Source organism: Panthera tigris, chromosome C1 (assembly GCF_018350195.1).
Source record: "Panthera tigris isolate Pti1 chromosome C1, P.tigris_Pti1_mat1.1, whole genome shotgun sequence".
NCBI lineage: Eukaryota > Metazoa > Chordata > Mammalia > Carnivora > Felidae > Panthera > Panthera tigris.
Genome location: NC_056667.1, coordinates 77729606 through 77745459, shown reverse-complemented (window position 1 = coordinate 77745459; position 15854 = coordinate 77729606). Strand labels below are relative to the sequence as shown.

Below are 15854 nucleotides of genomic sequence, written 5' to 3'. Positions count from 1 at the left end.
TTCATCTTAGATTGCATTTATTGACCTCTTTATTATTCTTAAAATCTAGAGTTTAGACCAGGAGGCCAAAATGAGAATTTTCTCAATTGTTTTGTGAACTGATACAATGGCTAGAATCATCCAGAAAAAAATAAGGTCACTTAGATTTATTAAAGTTTCAACTTAAAACCTCATTTTTCATTTTCAAGTAAATAAAAATACTGTGTCTTATAGCTAGGGATACAAGTACTTAGTTATCCTTGTTGGAATAATGGTTCTCCTCTATGTGGGGGAAGTCACTGTACAGTTAGGAACTGGGAAGCAGGGGGCTGAAATCTAAGAAGATAAAGGTCTTTCTTGGAACAAAGCTAGTTATCAGTCACCACCAGATCACTATGTAGCTAGAATTCCAGAAATGATGAATAGAAGTTCATCTTCTATTTGGTCTTCATGGATTATACCTGTGAAGCAAAAAAAGGACAGTTTGAAGAAAACATCTAAAATATTTTGGTAGCTTTTGGGAACACTGTGTTGTCTTTCCAATATATTCCATTTTTCCTCATTACATAGTGGTTTATGTGGAATAGACCCAACTCATATTCAGTTGAGGGAAGGCTGTGATGGGTCTAGATCAGTAAGAAATTCCTCTTCTCTCACCCCCATCCCTTGCCAGAATGATGGGGTTAGTTTATAGCAATCCCATGGGCATATGGATTGGTTCAGGATTGGTTCAGGATTGGTTAGTGTGAAGTTCAAGACTCTTACCAAGACAGTGGACTATACTGTATGTGAAGCTGGGAACTAGTAAACAATTTTGCCACTCAGACAACTTCTAAGATGGCACAAAGTATTCATGCCACTATGCAATCTTCTCAACCTTGAATATGGGGTGGACCAAGTGATTAGTTTTTAACTAATTATGGAATACAGCAAAAGTGATAGGATGTCACTTTCTGAGATTAGTTACAAAAAAGCTGTAGCTTCCATCTTGCTCACTGTAAGGATAAGGCACATGAGAAGTAGTGAGGTATACTATGTAGAGGTCTCCAGACAACAGTCAATGAAAAACTGAGGCCCTGAGTTCACCGGCCTGTGAGGAACTAAATCCTAGCAACGACCACAAGAGTGACCTTAGGAAGGGAATATTACTCTAGTTGCACCTTCAGATGACATTGTAGCCCTAACAGCTTAACTGCACACTCATGAGAAACTGTGAGCCAGAGTCCTTAAGCTAAACTGTTTCCATATTCTGGACTCATAGAAAGTGTCAGATAAAAAATGGTAGTGGCTTAAAGTCTTCGGAGTAATTTGTTAAGCAGCAGAAGATAATTAACATTCTATCATAAGAAAAGCTAGATTTTTATAAATTTGCAATTAAAAGCATTAACACATACTTGCTAATAGTAATTTAATAATGAAAAGGTTATTAGACATTAGTCTTTATACACAAGTGAATTTGATTTATAGAAATCATGCAAAGAGAAAAAATTCAACTACCTACTCAAAGCTGTCTCTATTTTTTAGCCTTTAAAAAAAAATTTATTTAAATTCAAGTTACTTAACATACAGTGTAGTATTGGTCTTAGGAGTAGAACCCGGTGATTCATCACTTAAATATAACACCCAGTGCTCACCCAACAAGTGTTCTACTTAATAACCCATCACCCATTTAGCCCATTCTGCACCCACCTCCCCTCTAGTAACTGCTAGTTTGTTCTTTGTATTTAAGAGTCTCCTATGGTTTGCCTCCCTCTGTTTTTAGTTTTCCTTCCCTTTCCCTGTGTTCATCGGTTCTGTTTCCTACGTTCCACAGTAGTGAAATCATATGATACTTGCCTTTTTCCGCCTATTTTGCTTAGCAATACATTCTAGTTCCACCCACGTTGTTGCAAATGGTAAGATTTCATTCTTTTTCATTGCTGAGTTAGTATTCCATTGTGTGGAGTACTTACACACACACACACACACACACACACAACATACACACACACACTACGTCTTCATTATCCATTCATCAGCTGATGAACATTTGGGCTCTTTCCATACTTTGGCTATTGCTGATAGTGTTGCTATAGCATCAGGGGTGCATGTGCTCATTTGAAGCAGCTTTTTTGAATCCTCTGAGGAAACTCCATACTGTTTTCTGGAGTGGCTGCCACCAGTTTGCATTCCCAACAGCAGTGCAAAAGGGTTCTTTGTTAATTATAGACATTTTGGCAGGTGTGAGGTGGTATCTCATTGTGGTTTTGATTTGTATTTCTCTGATGATGAGTGACGTTGAGCATCTTTTCATGTGTCTGTTGGCCATCTGGATGTCTTCTTTGCAAAAGTGTCTATGCATATCTTCTGCCCATTTCTTCACTGGATTATTTGTTTTTTGGGTATTGTGATAAATTCTTTATAGATTTTGGATACTAACCATTTAATATGCCATTTGCAGATATCTTCTCCCATTCTGTTGGTTGTTTCCTTTGCTGTGCAGAAGCTCTTCATCTTGATTAAGTCCCATAGTTTATTTTTGCTTTTGTTTCCCTTACCTCCTGAGACACGCCTAGTAAGAAGTTGCTGCGGCTGAGGTGAAAGACGTTGTTGCCTGTGTTCTCCTCTAAGATTTAAAAAAAAAATTTTTTTTTTTTAACGTTTATTTATTTTTGAGAGAGAGAGCACAAGCAGGGGAGGGGCAGAGAGAGAGGGAGACACAGAATCTGAAGCAGGCTCCAGGCTCAGGGTCACTGACAGCGGGGTTCGAACTCACGGACCATGAGATTATGACCTGGGCCAAAGTCAGATGCTTAACAGACTGAGCCACCCAGGTGCCCCTCCTCTAAGATTTTTGATGGCTTCCTGTTTCACATTTAGGCCTTTCATCCATTTTGAGTTTATTTTTGTGTGTGGTATAAGAAAGTGGTCCAGTTTCATTCTTCTGAATGTTGCTGTCCAGTTTTCCCAGCACCATTTGCTAAAGAGACTTTTTTCCATTGGATACTCTTTCCTGCTTTGTCAAAGATTAGTTGGCCATACATTTGTTGGTCCATTTCTGTGTTCTCTGTTTTGTTCCACTGATCTGTGTGTCTGTTTTTGTGCCAGTACCATACGGTCTTGATGATTACAGCTTTGTGGCAGAGGCTAAAGACTGGGATTGTGATGCCTCTGCTTAGGTTTTCTTTTTCAATATTACTTTGACTATTTGGGGTCTTTTGTGGTTCCATACAAATTTTACGATTGTTTGTTCTAGCTCTGTGAAGAAGGCTGGTGTTATTTTGATAGGGATTACATTGAATGTGTAGATTGCTTTGGGTAGTATAGACATTTTAACAATATTTGTTCTTCAAATCCATGAGTATTAAATACTTTTCCATTTCTTTGAGTCTTCTTCAATTTCTTTCATAAGCTTTTTAAAGTTTTCAGTATATAGACCTTTTACCTCTTTGGTTAGATTTATTCCTAGACAGCTTATGGTTTTTGGTATAATTGTAAATGGAATCGGTTCTTTGATTTTCCTTTTTTATACTTCATTATTGACATACAGAAAAACAAACGATTTTTATATGTTGAATTTACTTCCTGCAACTTTGCTGAATTCACGTATTAAGTTTTAGCAGTTTTTTGGTGGAAGCTTTTGGGTTTTCTATGTAGATTTTCTATGTGTAGATCATACCATCTGTGAAGAGTGAAAGTTTGACTTCTTTGCCAATTTGGATGTCTTTAATTTTTTTTTTTTTTATTGTCTGATTGCCGAGGCTAGGACTTCGAGTGCTATGGTGGACATCCCTGTTGTGTTCCTCCCCTTAGGGGGAAATCTCTCTGTTTTTCCCCACTGAGGATATTAGCTGTGGGTCTTCCCTATATGGCTTTTATGATGTTGAGGTACGTTCCTTCTATCCCTACTTTCTTGAGGGTTTTTATCAAAAAAGGATGCTGTATTTTGTGAAATGCTTTTTCTGCATCTATTGAAAGGATCATATGGTTCTTCTCCTTGATTGTGGTATAATATATCACATTGATTGATATGTGAATATTGAACCAACCCTGCAGCCTAGGAATAAATCCCACTTGATCATGGTGAAAAATTCTTTTCATGCACTGTTGAATTTGATTTGCTAATATCTTGTTGAGAATTTTTGCATCCAGGTTCATCAAGGATATTGACCTGTATTCTCCTTTTTAGTGGGATCTTTGGTTTTGGAACCCAGATGAAGCTGACTTCATAGAATTGAGTTTGGAAGCTCTTTTTCCATTTCTATTTTTTGGAACAGCTGGAGAAGAATAGGTATTGACTCTTACTTAAATGTCTAGTAGAATTCCCCTGGGAAGCAGTCTGGCCCAGGACTCTAATTTGTTGGGATATTTTTGGGAACTGATTTAATTTCTTTGCTGGTTATGGGCCTGTTCAAATTTTCTATTCCTTCCTGTTTGAGTTGTGGTGGTGTGTGAATGTCTAGGAACTTTGTTCAGTTTGTTGGCATATAATTTTTCACAGTATAATTGTTTGTATTTCTGTGGTGTTGGTTGTGATTTCTCCTCTTTAATTCATGATTTTATCTATTTGGGTCCTCTCTTCTTAAGTCTGGCTAGGGGTTTACCAATTTTATTGATTCTTTCAAAAAACCTGCTTTTAGTTTCATTTATCTGTTCTACTGGTTTTTTGTTTCTATATCATTTATTTCTGCTCTAATCTTATTTCCTTTCTGCTGGCTTTGGGCTTTATTTGCTGCTCCTTTTCTAGCTCCTTTAGGTGTGAGGTTAGGTTGTGTATTTGGGACTTTTCCTCCCTCTTTAATTTTTAATTTTCTAAAAATGCTTATTTTTGAGACAATGAGAACACATGCTTGAGCAGGGGAGGGACGGCGGTGGGGGGGGTGGGCGGCGGGGAGACAGAGAGAATCCCAAGCAGGCTTCACACTGTCAGTGCAGAGCCTGATGCAGGGCTCCAACTCACAAGCTGTGAGACCATGACCTGAGCTAAAATCAAGAGTCAGACACTTAACCAAATGAATCACCCAGGGAACCCCCTTTCTTCTTGATGTAGGACTGTTTTGCAATGTATTTTCCTCTTAGGACTGCCTTTGCTATATCTCAAAGGGTTTGGACTGTCATGTTTTCATTTTTTGTTTCCTCATAGGTATTTTTTCATTTCTTCTTTAATTACCTGGCTGACCCATTAATTCTTTGGTAGGATGTTCTTTAACCTCCATGTATTTGAGGGCTTTCAAATTTTTTCTTGTGGTTGATTTCATGTTTTATAGCATTGTGATCTGAAAATAGGCATGGTATGACCTTGGTCTTTTTGTACCTATTGAGGGCTGGTTTTGTGACCCAGTAGTGATCTATTCTGGACATTGTTACATATGCACTTGAAAAGAATGTATGTTATTCTGCTTTAGGATGAAATGTTCTGAATATATCTGTTGAGTCCATCCAGTCTAGTGTGTCATTCAAAGCATTGTTTCCTTGTTGATTTTCTGCTTAGATGATTTGTCTGCTGCTGTAAGTGAGGTATTAAAGTCTCCTACTATTATTGTATTACTATCTAGGAGTTTCTTTGTGATTAATTTGTATATTTGTGTGCTCTCACACTGGTGGCATAAATATTTACAATTGTTAGATCTTGGAGGACAGACCCATTAATTATGGCATAATGCCTTTCTTCACCTGTTGTTACAGTCTTTGTTTTGAAATCTGGTTTGTCTAAGTATGGCTACTCCGTCTTTCTTTTGACCTCCATTAGCATGATAGAAAGTGAAGGGATGGAGAACCATCTATCTGCAAGGGTCCTTAGGTCCAAAATGAGTCTCTTATAAGCAGCATATAGATTTAAAAAAAATTTTTTTTAATGTATTTATTTTTGAGAGAGATAGAGACAGAGCATGAGCAGGGGAGGAGCAGAGAGAGAGGGAGACACAGAATCCAAAGCAGGCTCCAGGCTCTGAGCTGTCAGCACAAAGCCTGACTTGGGGCTCGAACTCAAGGACTGTGAGATCATGACCTGAGCTGAAGTCGGATGCTTAACTGACTGAGCCACCCAGGTGCCCTGGATATTTTTTTTTTAATCCAATCTGCTACACTATGTCTTTGGATTGGAGCTTTTGGTCCATTTACATTCACAGTGATTATAGAAAGATATGAATTTAGTGCCACTGTGTTATCTGTAGAGTTGGTGTTTCTGGTCATGTTCTCTGGTTCTTTGTAGTTTTTGCTACTTTGGTTCCTTTTTTTTCCCCCTCCACTCAGACAGTACCCTTAAAATTTCTTGCAGTGCTGGCTTAGTGGTCACAAACTCTTTCAGTTTTTGTTTGGGAAACTATCTCTCTTTCTATTCTGTACGACAGCCTTGCTGTATAAAGGATTCTTGGCTGCATATTTTTCCTATTCAGCACATTGAATATTTCCTGCCACTCCTTTCTGGCCTGCTAAGTTTCAGTGCACAGGTCTGCCACTAACCTTCTGTGTCGGCCCTTGTAGGTTAAGAATCTTTTGTCCCTATCTGCTTTCAGAATTCTCTGTGTATTTTGCAAGTTTTACTATGATATGTCATGGTGTTGACCTGTTTTTTGTTGATTTTTGAATGGGCTTCTCAGTCTCTTGGACTTGGATGCCTGTTTCCTTCCCCTGGTTAGGGAAGTTCTCAGCCATAATTTGTTCACATAAACCTTCTTTTTCTCGCTCTTCATCTTCTGGGACTCCTATGATACAGATGTTATGTAGTTTCATGGAATCACTTAGTTCTCTAAGTCCCCCTTGTGATCTAGTAACCTCCTTTCCCTCTTTTTTCAGCTTCATTATTTTCCATAATCTTATCTTCTATTTCACCTATTCTCTTCTCTGCTTCTTCCATCCTCAATGTCACTATATCCAGTTTGTTATGCATCTCAGTTAAAGCAGTTTTAAGTTCATCCTGACTAGTTCTTAGGTCTTTGATCTCTGCAGCAGTGGTTTCTCTGGGGTCTTCTATGCTTTTTTCAAGCCCAGCTAGTAGTCCTGTGACTATTCTAAATTCTTGTTCAGATATATTGTTTATATCTGTGTTGAGCAAGCCCCTGGCTATGATTTCTTCTTGATCTTCCTTTTGGGGAGAATTCCTCCATCTTGTCACTTTGGCTAAGTTTCTGTCTTTTACATGTTTTAAAAACCTGTTATGTTTCCTGTATCTGAGAGTACTACTATATTAAAGAGGAGTCATACACTGTCCAGGGCCTGACACTCTAGGAGCATACTCTGGTGTATGATATGTGCATTCTGCTGTTGTTTTGGCTGCTCTTTCCCACTTCAGTCCTCTACAGAACTCTTCCTTGTTTGCAGTGGTGAAGTGTTTGGACCTCTAGGTAAGCTTTGATTTGTTGGTTGACGTAACCCTAGAGAAAAAGGGTGGGGGGAACTAATCCTATAAAAAGAGAAAAGGAACAGGAACAACAACAAAAAAAACCTAAACAGACAATCAGAAACTATAAGGTTGATTCCAAAGAAAAAGAAAGGGGGAAAAAAAATCAAACTATGAGCCTGATTCCAAAGGAAAAAAGGAAGAGGTTAAAAAAACAAAAACAAAAAACTTCTGTTGGTGCCTGGGTGCTGTGCTAGTCTGGAGGAGAAGCATTTTAGTATCACTTTTGCCCCAGTAAATAAGCAGTTGCTGGCACAGAGGGGTAGGGTGTGGTATAAGTGGCTCTCGCTTCCACTGGGGGCCACTGTGTTGCTCTCTGAAGTCCCACCATGTTGGGTTTAGGTGGGGCATAAAATGATGCCACCCCAATCTTTGTACCAGGACTGGGGATTTCAACCCCTGCTTCTCAGGCAGCCCTCATGGATTAGCGAGGGAAGTCAGCTTGCCCTGCGCCAAAACTCTCTTGTATTTTTCCTTGGGGAACAGCTGGGATTCAAAACCCAAAGTCTTAAAGCACCCAGCACAAGGCAGATTTGCTCCCCACTCCTGGAGTAAAGCCTCTCCCCACTTCTGATTAAAGACCTTAAGCTGGCACCTGCAGGGACTTTTGTCCTTGGGGTGGCAATAAACCCTCTTCCAAAAGTATTCCAGGAAGGGGACTGTTCTCTACCAGTGGGCCCAAGGGATCAGAGATTGCTACACCATGCTATGCCCTTGGGGGCCAGGGTCCTCCTCCCCAAGAGCATGCACCATGGCTCTGCTCCTGAGAAAGTAACACACTTCTGAAACCTCACAGTTTCGGGTCCAAAAGCTTTTGACAGAAGAAGAACTGGTACACTCAGTACTTCTCACTCCCCAGTCCATGGTCCAGAGACGTTTTCCTCTTGTGCAAACACGATGCTGCACTCTCACAACCCCTCTCTTTCTCTTCTTTTGTCTCTCCACAGAAAAAGGTTCCCTCCCCTCCCTGGCTCTGCTATTTTATCTTCCTCAATTCACATAGACGCACCTTGCATCTGCTAGATCCTTCTGCCACTCCACAGATCTATTTCCTGTGTGTTCCAAGTAATCTGACCTCAATACAGCTGTTTTTGAGGGAGGAGGAAAATCCAGGGTCCCTTTACTTCTCTGCCATCTTAACCGGTCTCTCCCTGTCTCTCATAGGGAAAATGATGTAATGAGGGCCCATTCATTCAGAATCCCTTATAATACTGACAGAGTCTGGGTAAAGGTTTACCTTTGATTATTTACATTATTTGTGTAAGTAAACAATGATTACAAAGGAAGTGTTAAGTCCACTTAAAACATCTATTGTCAAAAGTCCTCAAAAATACTTTAACGCCATCTGTTTACATACAAGTTTTAAATATGTTAATTAAAAATGATTCTTGATTGTATTATTCATTAAATAGGGAGGACTTCTGGGTAAGGCATTCTTTGTTATTTTCTTTACCTGAAGCTCAATGAAACAAACTCCAACTTCACTATATTTTTAGAAGGGGCTCTGAATTGATGTTTACACAGGTCAACCTGAGCTCATTCCCTATGTAAAAGCCTTTGTTTTACAAGGTCCTCAGGGGAGCAGGGTCATTTGAAAGCCACTGGGAATAAATTGGGCAGTAGTGACTGTGCTGACTCCTTATGTTCAATTATCAAGCAGGTTCAATAAAGGGATGCTGTTCCTTCTTCTCTGCCAAAATTCCTCTCCTTCTCATAAAAGATGTGCTTGAAGAGCTTTTTGTTTTCGTTTTTATAAAAAATAAAATGACATATATCAAATGTGCTTCTGTGAAGTAGATAGGATTGGAGGCAGAGAGGGGAATTTTCCTTTTTAAAATTACATTTGCAATTCTGTATTAATTTTTACAGTAAGCTTGTATAATTCAAGAAATTGAAAGTTAAAAAGAAAAATAAGCTCCCCGAGAAGGTCTCATTTGTAGTTTTGGCTAAATTTCTTCAATCTTAACATTAAATCACTACTTATCTGAGCACCTGAGAGAATGAAGTGAGAAGTAAAAGGAGGAAAGGGAGAGGTATGATTAAGGCAGGATGAAAGAGGGGACACTCTGATAGTTGTGAAAAAGGCAAGAACCTGGGAGAGTAGAGGACGGCTATGTGCCAGGGAGCAAGGTCCGGATTCAACAGAGCAGGACTTGTACATTCACCGGCTTACCTGCAAAGGAGATGACTAAGCTATTGGCTGTGTTGGGAATGGTTTGAAGAGGGAAGAAGGAAGTTCTCAGTGGATGGCTACAGTGGTTAGGTTTCTTCCCAGGAAATAGCAATGTACTTTAACGAGTAAGATGGGACATAAGGGATGACCTAGGTTTGAGTATGAAGAACTAGCTGCAATCGCCTCTAAGGAGGAATAACAACAAGGATGGGGCAGAAAGTAACAGGAGTGGGGAGGAAGTGAATGGGGCAGCTGGGAAAAAAGGGATACCATGTTTTTCCTTAACAAACTGAGGATATCTTGAGGTCTATCCTTAGTTTTTAATATTTCTAATAGGAAAAAAGATTCCAAAGGGGCAACAAATGAAAAAAGCAAACCAAAGTAAAATACAATCCAACTCACCACTCTGGTTAACAGCTGGTTTTAAATATGAGAGTTAAACTTTCAAGGTCTTCATTCTTTAAATGCAATTCTTTAAGCAGAGTCTCTATAAACTGTGTGAACACGATGTTTTCCTGAGAATGCTTCTGAATGCCAAGAATCGGGGTCAGTCTGAAAAAAACAAAAATTTAAATGCATATCCATGAAATAAGAAGGACTAAGGGGGCTCCTGCCTTCTACATGGCAGAGGGAATTTTGTTAAATTGGAGAGACTTCATCTATCTGCTATGACAAAACCCCCTGAGACAGAAGGCTTTACTAATAAAAGCAGAGGAGAAACCTCAGGAAAAGACTGAAAGATCAAGCATATTGTTAAGTATGGAAATAAACCTAAAAGCCTGAATCTATAACATGTTCTTCATTACCCCAGAAAAAGCCACCAAGTTCTTCTCAGAAATGAAAATGAAGTATTTCCACTTGGGGAAAGGAGGCTGTTGAAAGAAGCTTGGAGGTGGGGAATTGCTTTTAAACTAAACTGAATGTTTATATCACCTGAAAAATAAAAAAGATAAAGACAAATAGGATTGTATTTTGGATGAAACCTTAACATTTTTATTTTTAGAACACTAAACAGATGAACTACATCTTATATGGCATTTAATACAAGCTTTTTAAGGAACACTGCTTTTTTCTCAAGGCATTTCCAGCAAATACTCCTGAAGACAGATTATTCTCAAAAGTAATTTTCAATGAAATGTCATTAAATACTCACTTTTTAAAAATCATGCTTACCAATCAAAGATTAAAACCATTACTTTTCATATATATATATGTAAAATATATATAATAATGATATGTAATTATATACTTATGCATGTTCTCGAGATTATATACTTATACAAACAATTATATACTAAAGCATCAGCCTTTGTAAGTTATATTTCTGGAGAGCTTTTGGGGAGAAAATTCTTTTATCCTTAAACAGTCTTACACTTACCACAAAGGTCTTCCAGATGCTTTAACACTGGGCACTGCCACCAGGCACATCAAATATAAATAAAATAACCTTCTGATTTAAATCAATAAGGCTCAAGGAATCGGCGTGGAGCAATTCCACAGTAGTGAGTGTGGAAGGCAAAATGTTATTTTCTGAGAGACAGATTCCTTCCTTGCTTAGCCATCTCATACAGAAAGCACAAGTAAAAGGAAATATTTGTTACTACTATCTAAAGATGGCTGGCACTTTGAGAAGGTGGTAAAATCTCTATATTCCTCAAGGTATAAAGAAGTGGAGACTAGATGACTCTTCCAGTGAAATCCAGAGTTCTACATGGGGAAACCACTTTAGTGTATTCCTTCCCCACCTTTCCTATATTTCTTTACAGCTAGAGAATGCAGTACCAGGTTTTCACATTTTACGAGCTTTGTCTACAGGTATTCCCCAAAGGTAGGAAACAGGACAACCCAAGCTTTCAATGTCAAGCCCAAGCAGGCACTTGGGCAAACTGGCATTTGTGGCCAGCTATTCCTGAGGCATCTTCCTGCAGTGAAGGTGGAAACCAGAAGTTAACTCTGGCTTTTCTCACGTGTATCAAGTTTCTCCTACCCTGCAATAAGACCAAAGTTACTGGGGATTGGATAATGTTAGCTAAAATAAAACCAAGAAGTCAGAGGAGGTAGCTCGGATATGTCAACTCCATACAAACCTAGCTTTTGTGTATATTTAAGAACGGTACTTACATGGCATGTCCAAAACAATTCCTCTGGCTTTCAAAGAGACTAGTATTTGGTTCATATATGAAAAGAAAATCTCAATTACATCTCAAAGTGCCATTCGTATGTTTTAAAACTTACCCCTCAGCTTAGATGTAAATGGTGACTAGATTTCTCAACCTATGTGCCAATATGAGAACAGGAAATGAAAAGATCAAGAAGCAGCTTCTAGGAGAATTGTTCTATCAAGTGCCAGGGTTATAAAATATTTTAGGAATATTTCTGATACTTCTCTAGCAAACTTGCAGGGCTTAAATTATAATAACTTCATTATGTGTTCAAATACACCTAAATGTTTTGTTTAGAAAAAAAATGTGGGAAGACAGCGATGTAGAAAAGACCCTCAGATCCTCTCCTGTATGACACACTGAATCCACACCTACATGTAGACCAATTCCTCTTAAAGAACTGAGGGTTGACTGAACAGCTCCTGCCCAACCAAGGATTGAGGGACCACCTAGAGAAAGGAGCAATGGAGACATAAACAACAGGAATCCTGCCCTGATGTTGCAAACTGCAGTGGAGAAGGATAGTACTGAGGGACCAGGAGAAGATCTCAGCCCTTACAGCACAGAAAAAAAAAGCCACACTTTAAAAGGGCATCTAGAATATAAAGGAACCAGCTCTCTAGAGCATCAGATAAAGGGCAGGGAGCTGCTAGACTATGCTCCGTGGGTCAGAGCTACTGGCCAGTATCATTGTTTATGTTCCCTCTCTACCTTGATGGCATAGACAGGAGCAGGGTACAGGCACCAGAGTTGGTCTGCTGCTTCACTGAGCCCCAGTCCCCTAGACCACACTAGCCCCACCTGCCCTGCTACAAGGAAAAAAGGCTGTAGACAACAAGGACAACTAGTATATAAAGGAATGAGCCCCAGGGAGTCTGCCAAAGGGCCAGGGAGCTGCTGGAATGCTGTGGCGTCAAAGGTACTAGTGCATGTCATTGTTTATGTCCCCACTGCCCCTTCATAGCATGTACCAAATCAGGGTCTGGGCAACCTAACGCACACCAGCTCTAGTGGTCTCCCCAAGGTAGCCACAGTGCAGTGCACACTGAACCACCCCTAGACAGCACCCACTACAGCTCCAGCTGTCTTGTCAAGGCAACAGGGCCCAAATCATCCTGTACCTGTTTCAACTCTAGATGATTCACCAGGGCAACTACTGCACAGATTGCCCCTGAGACCTCCTAGCCTGCAGCAGCTGTCCTGCCAGGGCCCCTCAAGTGCAGACAGCTCTGAGACCTGGCTGGTGTGTCTTAGCTCCAGCCATCCTGGCAGCATGTTCCTCACATGGAGTGCCTTGGGACCCCTGGCCTATACCTGATTTCGCTCCTGCTGTCCCATCAAGGAGCACCCTGTGACTCCAAGGCCACTTTGGTTCCCGCTGTCCTGGCAGCGTGCCCCCTGTGTGGGGTGCCTTAGGACTACCTTGTTCACGCCTGCTTCAGCTCCTGCCATCCCACCAGGGAACCCTGTGCCCATTCAGTTCCAGCCACCTTGCTAGGGTGCCCTATGCACAGAGCACTGTGGGTCTCCCTCCCATCCACCCTCCAACCCCTGCTGCCCATTTTGACTTCATCTACCCTGCCAGAGTGCAACACGCCTGGAATGCCCAGAGCTCTGAGCCTACACTGGTTACAGCATTAGCCAACCAGCTAAAGTCACAGACAGTCTACACCAGAGATATTCCTATACAATGCCATTATTTCAAGTCTAGGAGAAACAGCTGTTCTGCCTAATTCACAGAAACATAGAAAGTCAAACAAAAGGAGGCAGAGGAATATGTTCCAAAAGAAAGAACAAAGCAAAATTTCAGAAAAAGAAATAAATGAAACCAACACCAGCAGTCTACATGATAAAGAGTTCAAAGGAACAGTCATAAAGATGCTCACTGGACTTGAGTGGATAAACTCAGAACTTCAACAAAGATACAGAAAGTATAAAGAACCAATCAAAGTTGAAGAATGCAGCAGCAAATGAAAAATATAATGGAATGAATCAACAGTAGATTAGAGGATGCAGAAGAAAAGCTCACCAATCAGGAAGACAGGGTAATGAAAAGCATCCAAGCTGAACAACAAAATAATAAAAGAATTTTTTAAAATGAGGATAGGTTAAGGGACTTCTAGCACACCATCAAGTGTACTAACATTCACATTATAGGGGGTCCCAGAAAAAGGAGAGAGACATCTAGGTCCAGGAAGCAGAGAAAGCCCCTAGTAGGATGAACCCAAGGGTATCTACACCAAGACAAACTACAATTAAAATGTCAAAGATGAAAGAATCTTAAAAAAAAAAATGCAAGAGAAAGCAATAGTTACATATAAGGAAAACCCCATTAAGCTATGAGCTGAAATTTTGCAGGCCAAAAGTAAGTGGTAGGATATAGTCAAAGCGCTGAAAAGGAAAACCTACAACTGAGAATATTCTACCCAGCAAGGTTATTCAGAATAGGAGAGAGTCTCCCAGGCAGACAAAAGTTAAAGTTCATCACCACTAAGCCAGCCTTACAAGAAATGTTAAAAGGACTTTTTAAGCTAAAAAGAAAAATCATAATTAGAAACTTATGAAAAGAAAAAACTTCTTGAGTAAAGCAAACATACGGTAAAGGTAGCAGATCAATCATTAATAAAACTAGTGTGAACACTGAAAGACAAAAGTGGTGGGGCCACTGTGTGTGTCACTCGGTTGAGCATCTGACTCTTGATCTCAGCTCAGGTATTGATCTCAGGGTCATGGGTTCAAGCCTGACATTAAAAAAAACAAAAAACAAAACAAAAAAAAAAAACCACAGTAGTAAAATCATCAGACATTTCTCCAAAGACAACATCCAGATGGCCAACAGATGAATGCAAAGATGCTCAATAGCATTCATCACCAGGGAAATGCAAATAGCCCCAATGAGGTATCATCTCACACTTGTCCGAATGGCTAAAATAAAAAAACTCAAGAAACAAGTGTTGGCAAGGATATGGAGAAAAAGAAACCTTGTGTTGTTGGTGGCTTTGCAAACCGGTGCTGCCACTGTGGAAAATAGTATGGAGGTTCCTCAAAAAGGTAAAAATAGAACTACCCTGCAACTCAGTAATGTACTACTGGGTATTTACCCAAAGAATAAGAAAACACTAATTTGAAGAGATATGTGTACCCCAATGTTTATTGCAGCATTACTTACAATAGCCAAATTATGGAAGCAGCCCATGTATCTAGCAATAGATGAATGGATAAAGAAGTACACACACACACACCAGAGTATTATTCGCTCATAAGAATGAAATCTTGCTATTTGTAACAACATGGATGGAGCTAGAGAGTATAATACTAAGCAAAATATGCCAGTCACAAAAAGACAAATACCATATGATCTCATTCATATGTGGAATTTAAGAAAACAAATGAATAAGTGGGGGAAAAAGAAAAGAGACAAACCAAAAAACAGACTCTTAACTACAGACAACTAAGAGAGAGTTACCAGAGGGCAGGTTGGTGGGGGGAGAGACAGGTGATAGGTGAGCGGGGGTTAACAGTACATTTACAGTGATGAGCACTGAGTAATGTGTGGAATTGTCGAATCACTATTATTATATACCTGAAACTAATATAACACTGTGTATTAACTACACTGGAATTAAAATTTTTTTAAAAAGTAGTAAAACCGATTATATCTAAAAATTAGTAAAGGGACTAATAAAATAAAAACACGTAAAATATGACATTAATATGTAAAACATGAAGAGGAAGAGGAAAAATGTGCTTTCAGAATGTGTTTTAACTTAACCATCAAGTTAACACAGACTGCTATAGAATTAGGATGTTACACATGAACCTCATGGTAACCACAAACCCAAATCCTTTAACAGGTACACAAGAAAAACAAAAAGAAAGGAATCCAAGCCTAACACTAAAGGAAGCCATCAATCACATGGGAAGAGAGCAAAGGAAGAAATGGACAGAGAAGAACTATTAAAAACCCCAGAAAACAAATAACAAAATAGCAATAAGGCCATACCTACCAATGATTACTTTAAATGTGTATGTCCTAAATGCTCCCATCAAAAGATATAGGGTGACTGGATAAAAAACCAAACCCATCTATTATGCTGCTTATAAGAGACTCACATCTTATCTAAAGACACAGATTGAAAGTAAAGGGATGGAAAAACATATA

At 39.4% G+C, this 15854-nt stretch overlaps 1 protein-coding gene across 1 annotated transcript in view; it reads right to left on the bottom strand.

Annotated features, from left to right (window-relative positions):
• The window catches only part of RPAP2 (RNA polymerase II associated protein 2), a 99572-nt gene continuing 83718 nt past the window's right edge, over nt 1–15854 (bottom strand). Inside the window, exons 12-13 of the mRNA XM_007073425.2 lie at nt 9933–10082; nt 1–440 (exon numbers count right to left, since the gene is read on the bottom strand). Of these exons, the coding sequence (XP_007073487.2) occupies nt 9941–10082 (142 nt within the window). The 3' untranslated portion in view covers nt 1–440; nt 9933–9940. The remainder of the gene's footprint in view (nt 441–9932; nt 10083–15854) is intronic.